Raw genomic sequence first — 12,981 nt, 5'->3', positions numbered from 1 at the left:
GATTCCACTTGAAGCAATTTAAAGTAATCAAAGGGAACAAAAAAATTCCATGAAAAAGAAGTAAAAATTCAAAACGGGTGATAATAAAATCAGACATCGCTCAGGGCCTGTAAATAAAAGTATAAAGAAACAATAAAAGCCATTAAAACCCATCCAACAATAGATCAATGTATCAAACACAAAATCCATCAAGAATAAGATGAAAACGACCCCCAGATGCTGGAATGAAGAAAAAAGCTTTGGCCTGGTACTAAAAGACTTAACAGGCTAGGTGCCAAATGAATCGTTGGAAAATGGGTTTCATAAATTGGGTGCCACCACAAGTAAGGCCCAATTGTTTATTGTTACTTATGCCTGAAGGATTAGATTAGTGAAACTTGCTGTGTGTTTGCCTGCCCTTGAGACTGACCTGGAATTTTCAACTGGTCCAGAATGTGGTGGTACGAGTCCTGGAGGGAAGATCAAGAATGGCACATATATATCCTGTGCTGTGCCACCTGCATTGGCTCCCACTGGAATACAGAGTCAAGTTTAAGGTTTGGGTATTGACCTATAAGGCCCTGAGCAGTCAGGGACCAACATACTTACAGGCAGGGGTGGAATTCTAGCAGAAACTCCTTTGCATATTAGGCCACACACCCCTGATGTAGCGAATCCTCCAAGAGCTTACAAAAAAGAGCCATGTAAGCTCATGGAGGATTGGCTACATCAGGGGTGTTTGGCCTAATATGCAAAGGAGCTCCTGCTAGAATTCCACCCCTGCTTATGGGACCGTCTCCTCTGTTATGTCCCTGGGAGAATGTAACCCTCCTTAGAAAACAACTCGCTGGTGGTCCCTTGACCTAAAGACATCCAGCTGTTCTTGACCAGAGCTCGGACCTTTTTGGCCCTGGCCCCAACCTGGTGGAACTCTGCCAGATACCATCTGGACGCTGCAGGATCTGATGCAATTCCACAGGGCCTGCATGGCAGAGATAGGTTGAGGACAGACGGTTTCCATCTGGTGGGTACCCTCCTCTCCTACTTTGCCCTCTTCCCTCCTGCCAATGAATGTAGCTTGGCAGTTAGGACTATTTATTGCCATCAGATTGTTAAAATGTTCTGTAAATTCATTTTAATGGGTAGTATTCTGTTGTGGTTTTATATATGTTGTACATCACTCAGAGCTCTGCAGTAGCAGGGATTGGGCGATTTATAAATACAATAAATAATAAAATTGCTAGCGGGGAAGGAAGTCGAAGGAGGAAGTCCACCACCATTCCCGTTTCTCTTCTCAGCAAACCAGCATCAAGTACACCATAAACTGATGCAGCTGAGTTGGCTGTTTGCAAAGTAGCAGTTCAGATGCTATTGCATTTAACCATGTGAATGCTGATGGTGAGAGCCGATACGATATAGTGGATAGAATGCCAGATGGAAGACCTGGAAGTGGAAGACCTGGGCTCGAATCTGTACTCAGTCGTGATATTTTTCGAGTAACCTTGTAGCAGTTACTCTTTCTTTCAGCCTCACCTATTTTATAGCGAAGTTAGAATGGAGGAGGGGTTTAGCACGACCCTTGCTCTGAGATCCTACTGATTCCATTGTAATTTTGAGCTGTGTCTTATATATTTGTGAGATCAGGTTCCATTAAACAGGCATTACTGAAGAAGAAATGTTTTGAAATGCCAAAAAAGATACTTGGGAAGGGTTCTTTCGGATGCTGTTATCTTGGGAACGTCCTCAGATAGACACTACAAACTGTTGAGGTCTTTTGGACACTGGCAATTGTAGGAGGAATTCCCCACTTATCATCTTGTATTTTTGTTTATAATTGTGGACTTTATCATTTATTGCATTGATGGAGACTTTATTATGACAACATTAGTGTCTGGTATTGTGACCACCAATCCAGTTATTGTGTTGTATATCTGCATTTATGCAATAATTAATTGCTTATAGATAGCAGAAAGAGCATTCACATTGACGACGGTCTACCCGTGGGTTTTTTTGCTTTAGTTTTGACTGAAGTACTTCAAAGGCAAGGTGAGATAAATGAGCAACAGGCAGAGAAAAGTTATGAATCTAGACCTGCCACATTGGTGACATCTGACCCAAAAATTAGACACACAGTATAAGGCACCCAACAAAAACTGTGTACACTGAGGATGCACAATTTGAGGGGAGAGTACATTAATGATTCCCCTAAGAATCCTGGCAAAATTACAGCTACATTCTGTAGACTGAAGCCTGGTGGCTCTATATAGAAGAATTTTCTCTTGTGTGTTCAAGGGCTTTGTATAGGATTTTTGTATGAGATTTTGTATATGGTTGTATAAGAATTTGTATGCATACAGAACAGGACTTATCACAAAACTACACTTTATAGTTTTTGAAATAATATATTGAGTATTTTTGGTGTACATTGGTGACATCAACAGCAAAGCAGCAGAGTTCTGACGCTTGGGCTTCATAAACTGCGGGAGTTGAAAAATACAACGAACCTTTAGAACAGGGGTGTTGAACTCATTTGTTACGAGGGCCGAATTTGACATAAATGAGACCTTGTCAGGCCGAGCCATGTGTATCATAAAATGTAATGCCAGGTAGCGGACATATAAACTTTATAAAGGGCACAGACACAATTAGAAAAAAAATTTTTTTGCTTAAAATAAAACATAAAATATTAGCCTGCTTGCAATATATTGTTTTACAGCCTCTGATAAATATCACCTCTCACTATGAATTATTGCATCAAAAACTGCAGACCATGTCTGTGCTGTACCAGTCTTGAATATGTGCTGTTCAGGTGTGCACATCTGTAAGTTGCAAACCTACTTTTGATTCATCGGCATTCATTACAGACATCTCATGGTCAATGCTTTGAGCCTAAGACCCAGAGGAACATGAAGCAGCTGGGCATTGTAAGCTTTTGTACAAAAGTTGCTTCAAGTACTAGTCAAGAACATGTGACAGCACGATGGCACAGACTGAGGGCTATGTGTTGGTCTACAAAACAATAATTTTTCCCCAGAAAAATGACTACAACTCAAAAAAAAAAAAAACTCCCCCCCCCAAAAAAAAACAACTACAAGAATAGAGAGAGAGCCATGTGCAGTGGTCAGTGTCAGCCTACTATCAGGGAAGTCTAAATTCAAGACCCCCAATCAAAGGAAAATGTAAAAGAAAAAAATAAGGAAAATTTGCTGAGTAAACCTGGGGTGGAACACACTCTCAGCCTAATGCTGATGTTTCTCTTCTAAATAGTTCACATGCTTTCCTATTGAGAAAGACTGGAGGGCATGAGTACAGTGAAAAAGAGGAGGGGAACCCAGTTACACCCATAACAAGCCCTAAAAAACTCTCTCTCTCTCTGTGTAGCAAGGCAAAAAGCTCATACCTTCACTAAAACGTTGCTAGTCTTAAAAACTCTCCTTTGTAGCTCTCCTGATGGTGGGGACTGGGCAAAGGAAGTTCTGGTTCCTTTCCTTCCCCAGGGCAGGAGGAGGGGGAGGAGCCTCAGCCATTCATTAGAAGGAAGAGAGGCTTGTCTCAGTAGCTCTGCAGAGTGATTAATTGAACCTGGCAAACTTAATCACCCAGAAGAGCTATAGAGCCAAGCTCCCTCATTGGCTGAGGCTGTTCCTCCCTCTTCCTCTCTTTGGGAAAAGGGAGGGGGAAATGGAAAGGCTGCTTTGCTGCTCTGGCCTGTCGGGAGAAACACAAAATGGCAACCAAAAAAATTAGGCAAGGGAAAATGAAGAAGATGACTGCCAGTTGCTGGAGGGCCTAATTGAAGCCCTCTGCGGGCCTGATGTGGCCCGCGGGCCGCATGTTTCATACCCCTGCATTAGAATATGGGTGGCCAAACTGTGGCTCAGGAACCACATGTGGCTCTTTCACACATATTGTGTGGCTCTTGAAGCCCCCACCACCCTGTCAGCCAGCTTGGAGAAGACATTTGTCTTTCAAAATAACTTCTCCAAGCCAGTCAGTGGCTGGAGAATGCATTTAAAGTTAAAGTTGCTTTCTTTCCACCTCTCTCTCCCCTCATGTGTTTGCCTGCCTGCCTACCTTCCATCATCCTTCCTTGTGGCTCTCAAACAGCTAACATTCATGTCTTGCGGCTCTCAAACATCTGATGTTTATTCTATGTGGCTCTTATGTTAAGCAAGTTTGGCCACCCCTGCTTTACAAGATGTCTTATATCTTCACCAATTTCATAGTTAAAATACTGTAAGATAAGTGCTACTCGTCTGCCAGCTGTAGATTGAGAGCTCTGCAGAAATAGAAGTGAATTCTCCTTGGTTAAAACAATTTTTATTTAGTAAGATATGGTAACAATATCTTATTCCTGCATCATTAATAACTTCTTTTTATCTATCCCATATATTACTTTCTAACCACCCCTCCCCCCTTAACTTGACCCACGCCGGTGTTATTTACTTATACTACTAATATTAAAAAGTACCCTTAACTAATAAAAACAAAAAATTACATTCTTCTTCCTTCTAAGACTTAATCATTATCAAAAATTGTCCAATGTCCTTTTATTTTCCACTCTTTCTACATATCTTCTGAACTTTTTCCACTCCATCTTAAAAACTTCTAAGTCATAGTCTCTTAAAATTCTTGTTAATTTGTCCATTTCACTCCATGTCATAACTTTTACAATCCAATCCCATTTCTCTGGTATTTTTTCTTGCTTCCACAACTGCGCATATAATGTCCTAGCAGCTGAAAGCAAATACCAAATTATAGTTCTATCTTCTTTTGGAAATTTTTCTATTTGTAATCCCAACAGAAAAGTCTCTGCAATTTTCTTAAATTCATATCCCAAGATCCTAGAAATTTCTTGTTGAGTCATCTGCCAATACTTTTTTGCTCTTTCACAAGTCCACCACATATGGTAGAAAGAACCTTCATGTTTTTTACATTTCCAACATATGTCTGTCATCTTATTGTTCATCTTTGCCAACTTTTTAGGAGTCATATACCATCTATACATCATTTTAGAACAGTTCTCTTAAATACTATGACACGTCGAAAGCTTCATAGAGTTCTTCCACAAATATTCCCAAATTTCCATCTGTATTTCTTTACTTATAAATCTCCACAGCGCCGCTAATAAAACTTGTTCTCCCGTGAGTCTAAGGTTTTCGTTTGATATTGGCCATATGGCTTCCTATCTCTATTCTTTGCAAAGTCCTCAACAGCGTAGGGCCTTTTCATTGGCAAAATTTGATGTTATGCCATCAGCAGTTCTATATGGTAGATATGTTACTCCTGACATAACTGTAACTGCCTTATTTCTGTACTGGGCCAAAAAGATTCGTCAAGACAAGGAACAGTCTTGTTGTCCCATTTAACTGTGATCTTATGTAAACGTACTCTAATCCTGATGTCCAGTATTTTAACCTATTTTCTGTTTTTCAACCATTGTTCTTTTAACCTGTTTTTACATGCCATTAAAGGTTGATTGATTGATTGATTTTTGATACTTATATTAATTGCCACTTAATCATTTGAGATTTCACTACTTCATCTTCCGTAGACCATTTTCTTATTCCTTCCGTTTTAATATCATTATCCACCAAGCTCTTTATTTGTTGCATTTGGAACCAATCATATTTATTATTCAGCTCTTCAGCAGTTTTCAATTCTGTTTTGCCACTTTGTATTTTTAATAGTTGATTATATGACAACCACTTTTCTTCACCCGTCTCAGCTGTTATTTTTATTACTTCTGCTGGCACTATGCGTAACAGTTTTCTCTCATCTCCATATTTCTTATATTTCATCCATGTATTTAGCAAATTATTTCTTATATAATGGTGAGAGAAAAAAACATCTTTTTTTCCCATAATACATATAAGCGTGCCAGCCAAATTTATTTCCATGACCTTCAAACGCTAAGAGTTTTTTGTTTAACAGCATCATCCATTCTTTTATCCACACTAAACAAACTGCTTCGTGATATAATTTTAAATCTGGTAATTGGAATCCGCCTCTCTCTTTTGCATCTGTTAAAATTTTCATTTTAATCCTTTGTTTCTTCCCAACCCACACAAACGCTGAAATTTTTCTTTGCCATCTATTAAATTGTTTACTGTCTTTCACAATCGGGATAGTTTGAAACAAATACATTATTCTTGGTAGAACATTCATTTTAATTGCAGCTATTCTGCCAAGCAATGACAAATTAAATTTATTCCATTTTAACATATCTTCATCCATTAGCTTCTCATAATTATTTTTGAACAAATCAATATTCTTCATTGTTATCTCCACAACCAAATATTTTACCTTAGAGGTAACTTCACAACCCGTTAGCCTCTGCAATTGCTTTTGTTTATTTACTTGCATATTTTTACATAGAAGTTTTGATTTTTCTTTATTAATACAAAGTCCTGCCGGTTCCCCATATTCTTGTATTTTAGCTAACAACAAAGGTGTGACTTGTATGGGATTTTCATTTATAAATATTATATCATCTGCAAATGCTCTATATTTGTAAGTAAATCCTTTTACTTTTAATCCTTCTATTTCTTTATCTTCTTGGATTTGCATCAGTAAGATTTCAAGAGTCATTATAAACAACAGTGGGGAAAGCGGACAGCCTTGTCTTGTACCTTTGCTAATTATCATCTGTAAGATCTGCATTTATACATAGCCTTGCACGTTGTTCAGTATATATTGCCTTTATCATCCTTATAAAGTTTTCCCCCAACTCCATTTTCTCCATTACTGCAAACATAAAGTCCCAATTTAAATTATCAATTGCTTTCTCTGCATCCGCAAAGAATAATGCTACTTCCTTTGTTACTACTTTGTTTGATGTGCTACTTTGCTACTTTGTTTGATATGTACTTCTTGTAAACAAACTATATTACAATTTTGCTTTTTAATCCAATGAAACGTTGCCTTTCTTTTTTGTGGTGAATTTAGTCCATTTACATTCCAAGATAATAATTTGTAATCCATCATGGTGCAAATTCTTTATGTTCTTCATAAAATCCACGCAGTTCCTGTGTGCTTGTAATTGTAATCCTTTTTCCTTGTAGCTCGAAGCTCAAACCTTCAGGTATTATCCATCTATACCTCATTTAATTGTTCCGTAATTTTTCTGTCAATTTGTTATATGCTCTTCTGTTATTTATCACTTGTCTTGGCAACTCCTTCATAATTCTTACTCTGCTGCCTCCCACTATCAGTGTCTTTTCAAAGTTTTTATTCATGATTTTCCCCACCATTTCTTTTGTCATATATCTTATAACCACATCTCTTGGTAGATTTTTTTTTTTTTCACTCTATACATACAGTCATACATGTTTCTAGTCCCTTCAGGATATTCCTCCAAAAATTCTGCAATTATTTTTATTATATATTCTTTCAAATCAGTTTCTTCATCCTCAGGTACTCCTCTCAGACGTATCTGGGTCTCCATCAATTTGCAGTCACGAATTGCCACTTTTTCTTGTATTTTTAACAAGGTGGAATCATGTACTTTCACTCTCCCTTCCCCCTCTTGCACTTTTTTTGATGTCACCACAGTCTAATTTCTGAGATCCTCTATATCTTTTTTTAGCTCTTCAATATCTTTTCTAATTTCTTTTTTGGAAGCAGTTATTATCTCCTTCATCCCTTTCATTATCCTGGCTTCCATTGCATCTAATTGGTCCTGCTTTTTCTCCAGTGAAGCAGTCCTTGCATGGGTTTGCTTGTGGTCTGACATGTAAAAACACCGAAAATTTTGACTTCACCAAATTAAATTTCAACTATCAAATTTAAAAGAGTGAGGCTTGCTCTTTTCAATAAGCCTCATTTCGCTGTCCTCATAGCCTCCTGGGCTCAGATATTAATTTTAAAAGTTTTTATTTTTTCCATATGGCAGTCGCGACTTTCTGCCTCACTTTAATTTTTTTTCCTTTTTCCTCTAGAGGCTTCTAAAATGGTTATTAACAGTAATGTTCAATAGTATTTACCTTATAATCGTCACCTCTGTCGGCTCCACCAATTTTTAATGTCCCGAACACTTTAAAAATTTTATTTAAATTTTAACCTCTTAGCAATGGCCGACGATGTTTTTCTATGATATTATAGTAGGCTGGCTGCTTCAATGATTTCCCTTTTCCATCCGATACTTCCTGCTTTGCTTGCCACCAAATCCCATTTTCACTGGTAGAGAGATCTCACGATACTTGATGTATTTCCTGTGTTGGCTGTGGGAGCTGCAAATCCATGACAATGGGGCTTTTTTTCCAAAACCGCAAGTAGACAAAACAATAAATTCCTTTCCACTTTTTAGCACTGTCCTTTAAATTTACAAAGTCCAAATTCTGCCCCTTCTCCCCTTCTTCCAAGCTTTCTAGATTTCAATTTCCCACCTTCTGATTTTATTTTGTTTAACTTTAATTAGTCCCGGAATGAAAGATAGCAATCTGTACCTTTTCTGTAGTTATCCAGATCAACACCGGTCTTGTATAGCTTTAGATGTTTAGCAGTATCAAAGAAGATTAGGATCCTGTCGAGCTTATGTCAAATAAATGACTCTGGAAACTTCTGCAGATGATGAAAATGCAACTCATCTCCAGAGACCCCTCAAAGGAGCCCCCCCGGGACTCCCTTTTAGCCAAAGTAAATCTCCTCAGTTTCCTGTGCATATCTTTGACTGATCTCTGACTGAGAAAAGTAGGCAGTAGGCATTAGGTTGCCTTCCACTACTCCGAACAGAAGTTCCAGCCTGCTCCTCTTCTGAGAAGCAGTTCAGCTTGGCATTTTCCAACCCCGAAAGTCCTCTAGAAGTGAATTCTCTTGACTGCATTACAGCAAAAATATGCAAGTTGGCTGTAGTTTAGCGTTTGGCTGTTGAATCTGACAACAGCTGCGTTTTTGTGGGCAATGTGGCATGCTAGAACCTCATTATTCTGAAGGCAGTGGAGGTATGGATTCCTTCATGCCTACTGAACAGAAGGAAATTTGGTTTCGAGCCAGTAAAGAATACAGTTCATTTAAATGAGGGTCCCTAGCTTTTTTGAGCCCGCAAGCACCTTTGGAATTCTAACACTGCTCAGTGGGCACAGCCACAAAATGGCCGCCACATAATGACTCCTGCAGGCAGTGGAGACAGTTACAAAATGGCTGCTGCCGCTTACTTTCAGTCACACAGTGAAGATCCATGAGCTGTTGGTGGCAACTGCTGCCCAAAAGCAACGTTTTTTTAAAAAAAAACCCTGCAAACTTCCAGTGTCCAATTAGAAGCCTTGCTGGGCACCTGACCCTGCCCACTTCCTAAAAACATTTGGTTGGGGCCAGAAAAGGCATGGTGAGTGCCACCATGCTCAAGAGCACCATGTTGGAGAGCCTTGATTTAAATACACTTACTTTCAGTATATTTCAGAGCCAGTGTGGTGTAGTGGTTAAGTGTGTGGACTCTTATCTGGCAGAACTGGGTTTGATTCCCCACTCCTCCACTTGGAGCTGCTGGAATGGCCTTGGGTTAGCTATAGCTCTGGCAGGAGTTGTCCTTGAAAGGGCAGCTGCTTTCTTTCCACCTCTCTCAGCCCCACCCAACTCACAGGGTGTCTGTTGTGAGGGAGGAAGGTAAAGAAGATTGTGAGCCGCTCTGAGACTCTTCGGAGTGGAGGGCGGGATATAAATCCAGTATCTTCATCTACCTCACAGGGTGTCAGTTGTGGGGGAGGAAGGGAAAGGAGCTTGTGAGCCGCTCTGAGACTCTTCGGAGTGGAGGGCGGGATATAAATCCAGTATCTTCATCTACCTCACAGGGTGTCTGTTGTGGGGTAGGAAGGGAAAGGAGATTGTGAGCTGCTCTGAGACTCTTCGGAGTGGAGGGTGGGATATAAATCCAATATCTTCATCTACCTCACAGGGTGTCTGTTGTGGGGGGGGGAGGTAAAGGAGATTGTGAGCCGCTCTGAGACTCTTCGGAGTGGAGGGCGGGATATAAATCCAATCTCTTCATCTACCTCACAGGGTGTCTGTTGTGGGGGAGGAAGGGAAAGGAGATTGTGAGCTGCTCTGAGACTCTTCGGAGTGGAGGGTGGGATATAAATCCAATATCTTCATCTACCTCACAGGGTGTCTGTTGTTGGGGGGGGGGAGGTAAAGGAGATTGTGAGCCGCTCTGAGACTCTTCGGAGTGGAGGGCGGGATATAAATCCAATATCTTCATCTACCTCACAGGGTGTCTGTTGTGGGGGAGGAAGGGAAAGGAGATTGTGAGCCGCTCTGAGACTCTTTGGAATGGAGGGCGGGATATAAATCCAATATCTTCATCTACCTCACAGGGTGTCTGTTGCGGGGGAGGAAGGGAAAGGAGATTGTGAGCCGCTCTGAGACTCTTTGGAGTGGAGGGCGGGATATAAATCCAATCTCTTCATCTACCTCACAGGGTGTCTGTTGTGGGGGAGGAAGGGAAAGGAGATTGTGAGCCGCTCTGAGACTCTTCGGAGTGGAGGGCGGGATATAAATCCAATCTCTTCATCTACCTCACAGGGTGTCTGTTGTGGGGGAGGAAGGGAAAGGAGATTGTGAGCCGCTCTGAGACTCTTTGGAGTGGAGGGCGGGATATAAATCCAATCTCTTCATCTACCTCACAGGGTGTCTGTTGTGGGGGAGGAAGGGAAAGGAGATTGTGAGCCGCTCTGAGACTCTTCGGAGTGAAGGGCGGGATATAAATCCAATATCTTCATCTACCTCACAGAGTGTCTGTTGTGGGGGAGGAAGGGAAAGGAGATTGTGAGCCGCTCTGAGACTCTTCGGAGTGAAGGGAGGGATATAAATCCAATATCTTCATCTACCTCACAGGGTGTCTGTTGTGGGGGAGGAAGGGAAAGGAGATTGTGAGCTGCTCTGAGACTCTTCGGAGTGGAGGGCGGGATATAAATCCAATCTCTTCATCTACCTCACAGGGTGTCTGTTGTGGGGGAGGAAGGTAAAGAAGATTGTGAGCCGCTCTGAGACTCCGAGATTCAGAGTGGAGGGCAGGGTATAAATCCAGTGTCATCTTCATCTCAAATTACAGGTGAACCGGTAAAGTCTGGCGATAGAAGTGGCTACAGCAGCCCTGGTTCTCCGGGGACCCCCGGCAGCCGCTCCCGCACACCCTCCTTGCCAACACCTCCCAACAGGGAGCCCAAGAAGGTGGCTGTGGTCCGCACCCCACCCAAATCCCCTTCTTCTGCCAAGAACCGCCTGCAGACGGCTCCCGTGCCCATGCCGGACCTAAAGAACATCAAGTCCAAGATCGGCTCCACCGAAAACTTGAAGCATCAGCCAGGAGGTGGAAAGGTAAATCCTTGCAGTTCTTTGCACGGCCGCGTGAACGCCTCTCAAAGACAAATCTGAACTTGTCGCAAGTTGACCTATTTGGTTCGGTACCTCAGGGGCCTTTCGCCAGCATTTATTTTCCCATTCAGGCAGGGCTGGATTAAAAACTGGACCACGTAGGTACTGGCCTATGGGCCCCCACCTCTTAGGGGCCCCAGCTGGCTCCCCCCCCCCACAGGTTTTCCACTTGCTTGCAGCCTGTATACACAGCCAGCAACTGAGTTTGCCTTTTCCCTGCAGTTTTGTCAAAGAGGTTTTTATGAAGGTGCCCTGCACGCTGCAGCAGGGGCTGTGGGTGGCGGGATAGGTGCTTCGAATCTGACATCATTTGCAAGGGGGGCCCTGAGATTTTACCTGCCTAGGGACCTCCACAGGGTTTGATCTGGCACTGCTTCCAGGTTCTACCACCTGTGGGAAGATGCATCTTAAGAGATGCACACTGAAGATTTTTGCACACACCTGCGTCTCTGGAGATCACTAATTCGTACATGAGGATTTGCAGAGTGTGCCGGGGTGGGGGGCGGGATACTGTTCTAAGAGCGATTTTGAAGAGCACCCGAATAAGGCAAATTAAATTCTCCCACTCCCAGCCAACCGAGGAAGCGGCCAGTCAAGGTAGGGCTGTTGTGGCCTGACAAATTCTTCTCTTTCCTCTGAAGCTTTCATGGGTAGAATAACAGTTGCGGTGATTGTAATTCTAAGCTTCACCTCTTGGGGAAGAAATAACCTTTGGCTCTGTCCGCTGCTCCCTGTGTGAAGCTCCCTCCGTGGGCACCAGCATCTTGCCCGCTCCCAACCTTTTTGGCATCAGGGACCGGTTTTGTGGAAGACAACTTTTCCACGGACCGGTGGGGGCGGGAATGCTGAGTTTTTTGCTGTTCCAGGGTGCCCCCCGCCCCCCATCTCTGCCCCCCCCATGGGGGTCTTTAAATGAGGGATTGACGAAGGACCCGCCCGGGACCCAGGGGAATGAAAATGATAGTGCTTCAGAATGAGGCTGAGAGGAAAACTGCAGAAACGCCAGTGGATCGTCTTTGATGGAGATGGTGATCTTGAATGGGTTGAGAACTTGAACTCCGTTTTGAATGACAACAAGTACAATTTCATCCGCCCTACAGGTGTAGGGTCCACCCCACAGCTGGAGACCCCCAGCACTACTGGAAACAAAAGGGTTTGTCGTCTTTCCAATGCCATGCTAATTGCAGCACTTTCGTTTCTGGGTTTGAGCTCCACTCATTTGAGAAGAATAAATAGCAACATTTTTTCAACGTAATGCTCAGTGCGTTGGCTTGTCGGAACAAAGGGAGTGCTTAGTTTTTCCAGTGGGATGCTGGGGGGTGACATCTCTTTGACAAGCATGTCATGGGAAAGCCTGGCACGCAGGGGTGTTGTGGACTGCAGAAAGAATGTTCTGTGCGTGGACAGAGGTATGCTCTAGTCTCTAACCGATGTTGACGTGAAGACAGAATCGGATGTGACATCCCTGCAGGTTGTTCCCCCATGTGCAAAAATGACACATCCTCTATCTAGGCTTATGCATGCCAGTCATTCTCACTGCTGAAACACCTGGAGTATCTGCTTGAATTCTTGATCTCATCCTGGATGTGTTAAGCTTATCCCGCATCTGTTTCAGAGCCAGCAATGGGGTAG

General features: G+C 42.4%; 1 protein-coding gene across 7 annotated transcripts in view; it reads left to right on the top strand.

The window, feature by feature from the left end:
* Positions 1-12,981, top strand: part of MAPT (microtubule associated protein tau) — a 138,452-nt gene that overhangs the window by 103,707 nt on the left and 21,764 nt on the right. For all 7 annotated transcript variants that reach the window (XM_060256158.1, XM_060256164.1, XM_060256162.1 and 4 more), the window contains one exon: positions 11,027-11,292. In XM_060256158.1, coding sequence (XP_060112141.1) covers positions 11,027-11,292 — 266 coding nt within the window. The remainder of the gene's footprint in view (positions 1-11,026; positions 11,293-12,981) is intronic.

The sequence above is a fragment of the Heteronotia binoei genome, chromosome 15 (assembly GCF_032191835.1).
Source record: "Heteronotia binoei isolate CCM8104 ecotype False Entrance Well chromosome 15, APGP_CSIRO_Hbin_v1, whole genome shotgun sequence".
Classification (NCBI taxonomy): domain Eukaryota; kingdom Metazoa; phylum Chordata; class Lepidosauria; order Squamata; family Gekkonidae; genus Heteronotia; species Heteronotia binoei.
Note: the sequence above shows the minus strand (reverse complement) of the source record. Positions and strands in the feature narration are given on the sequence as shown.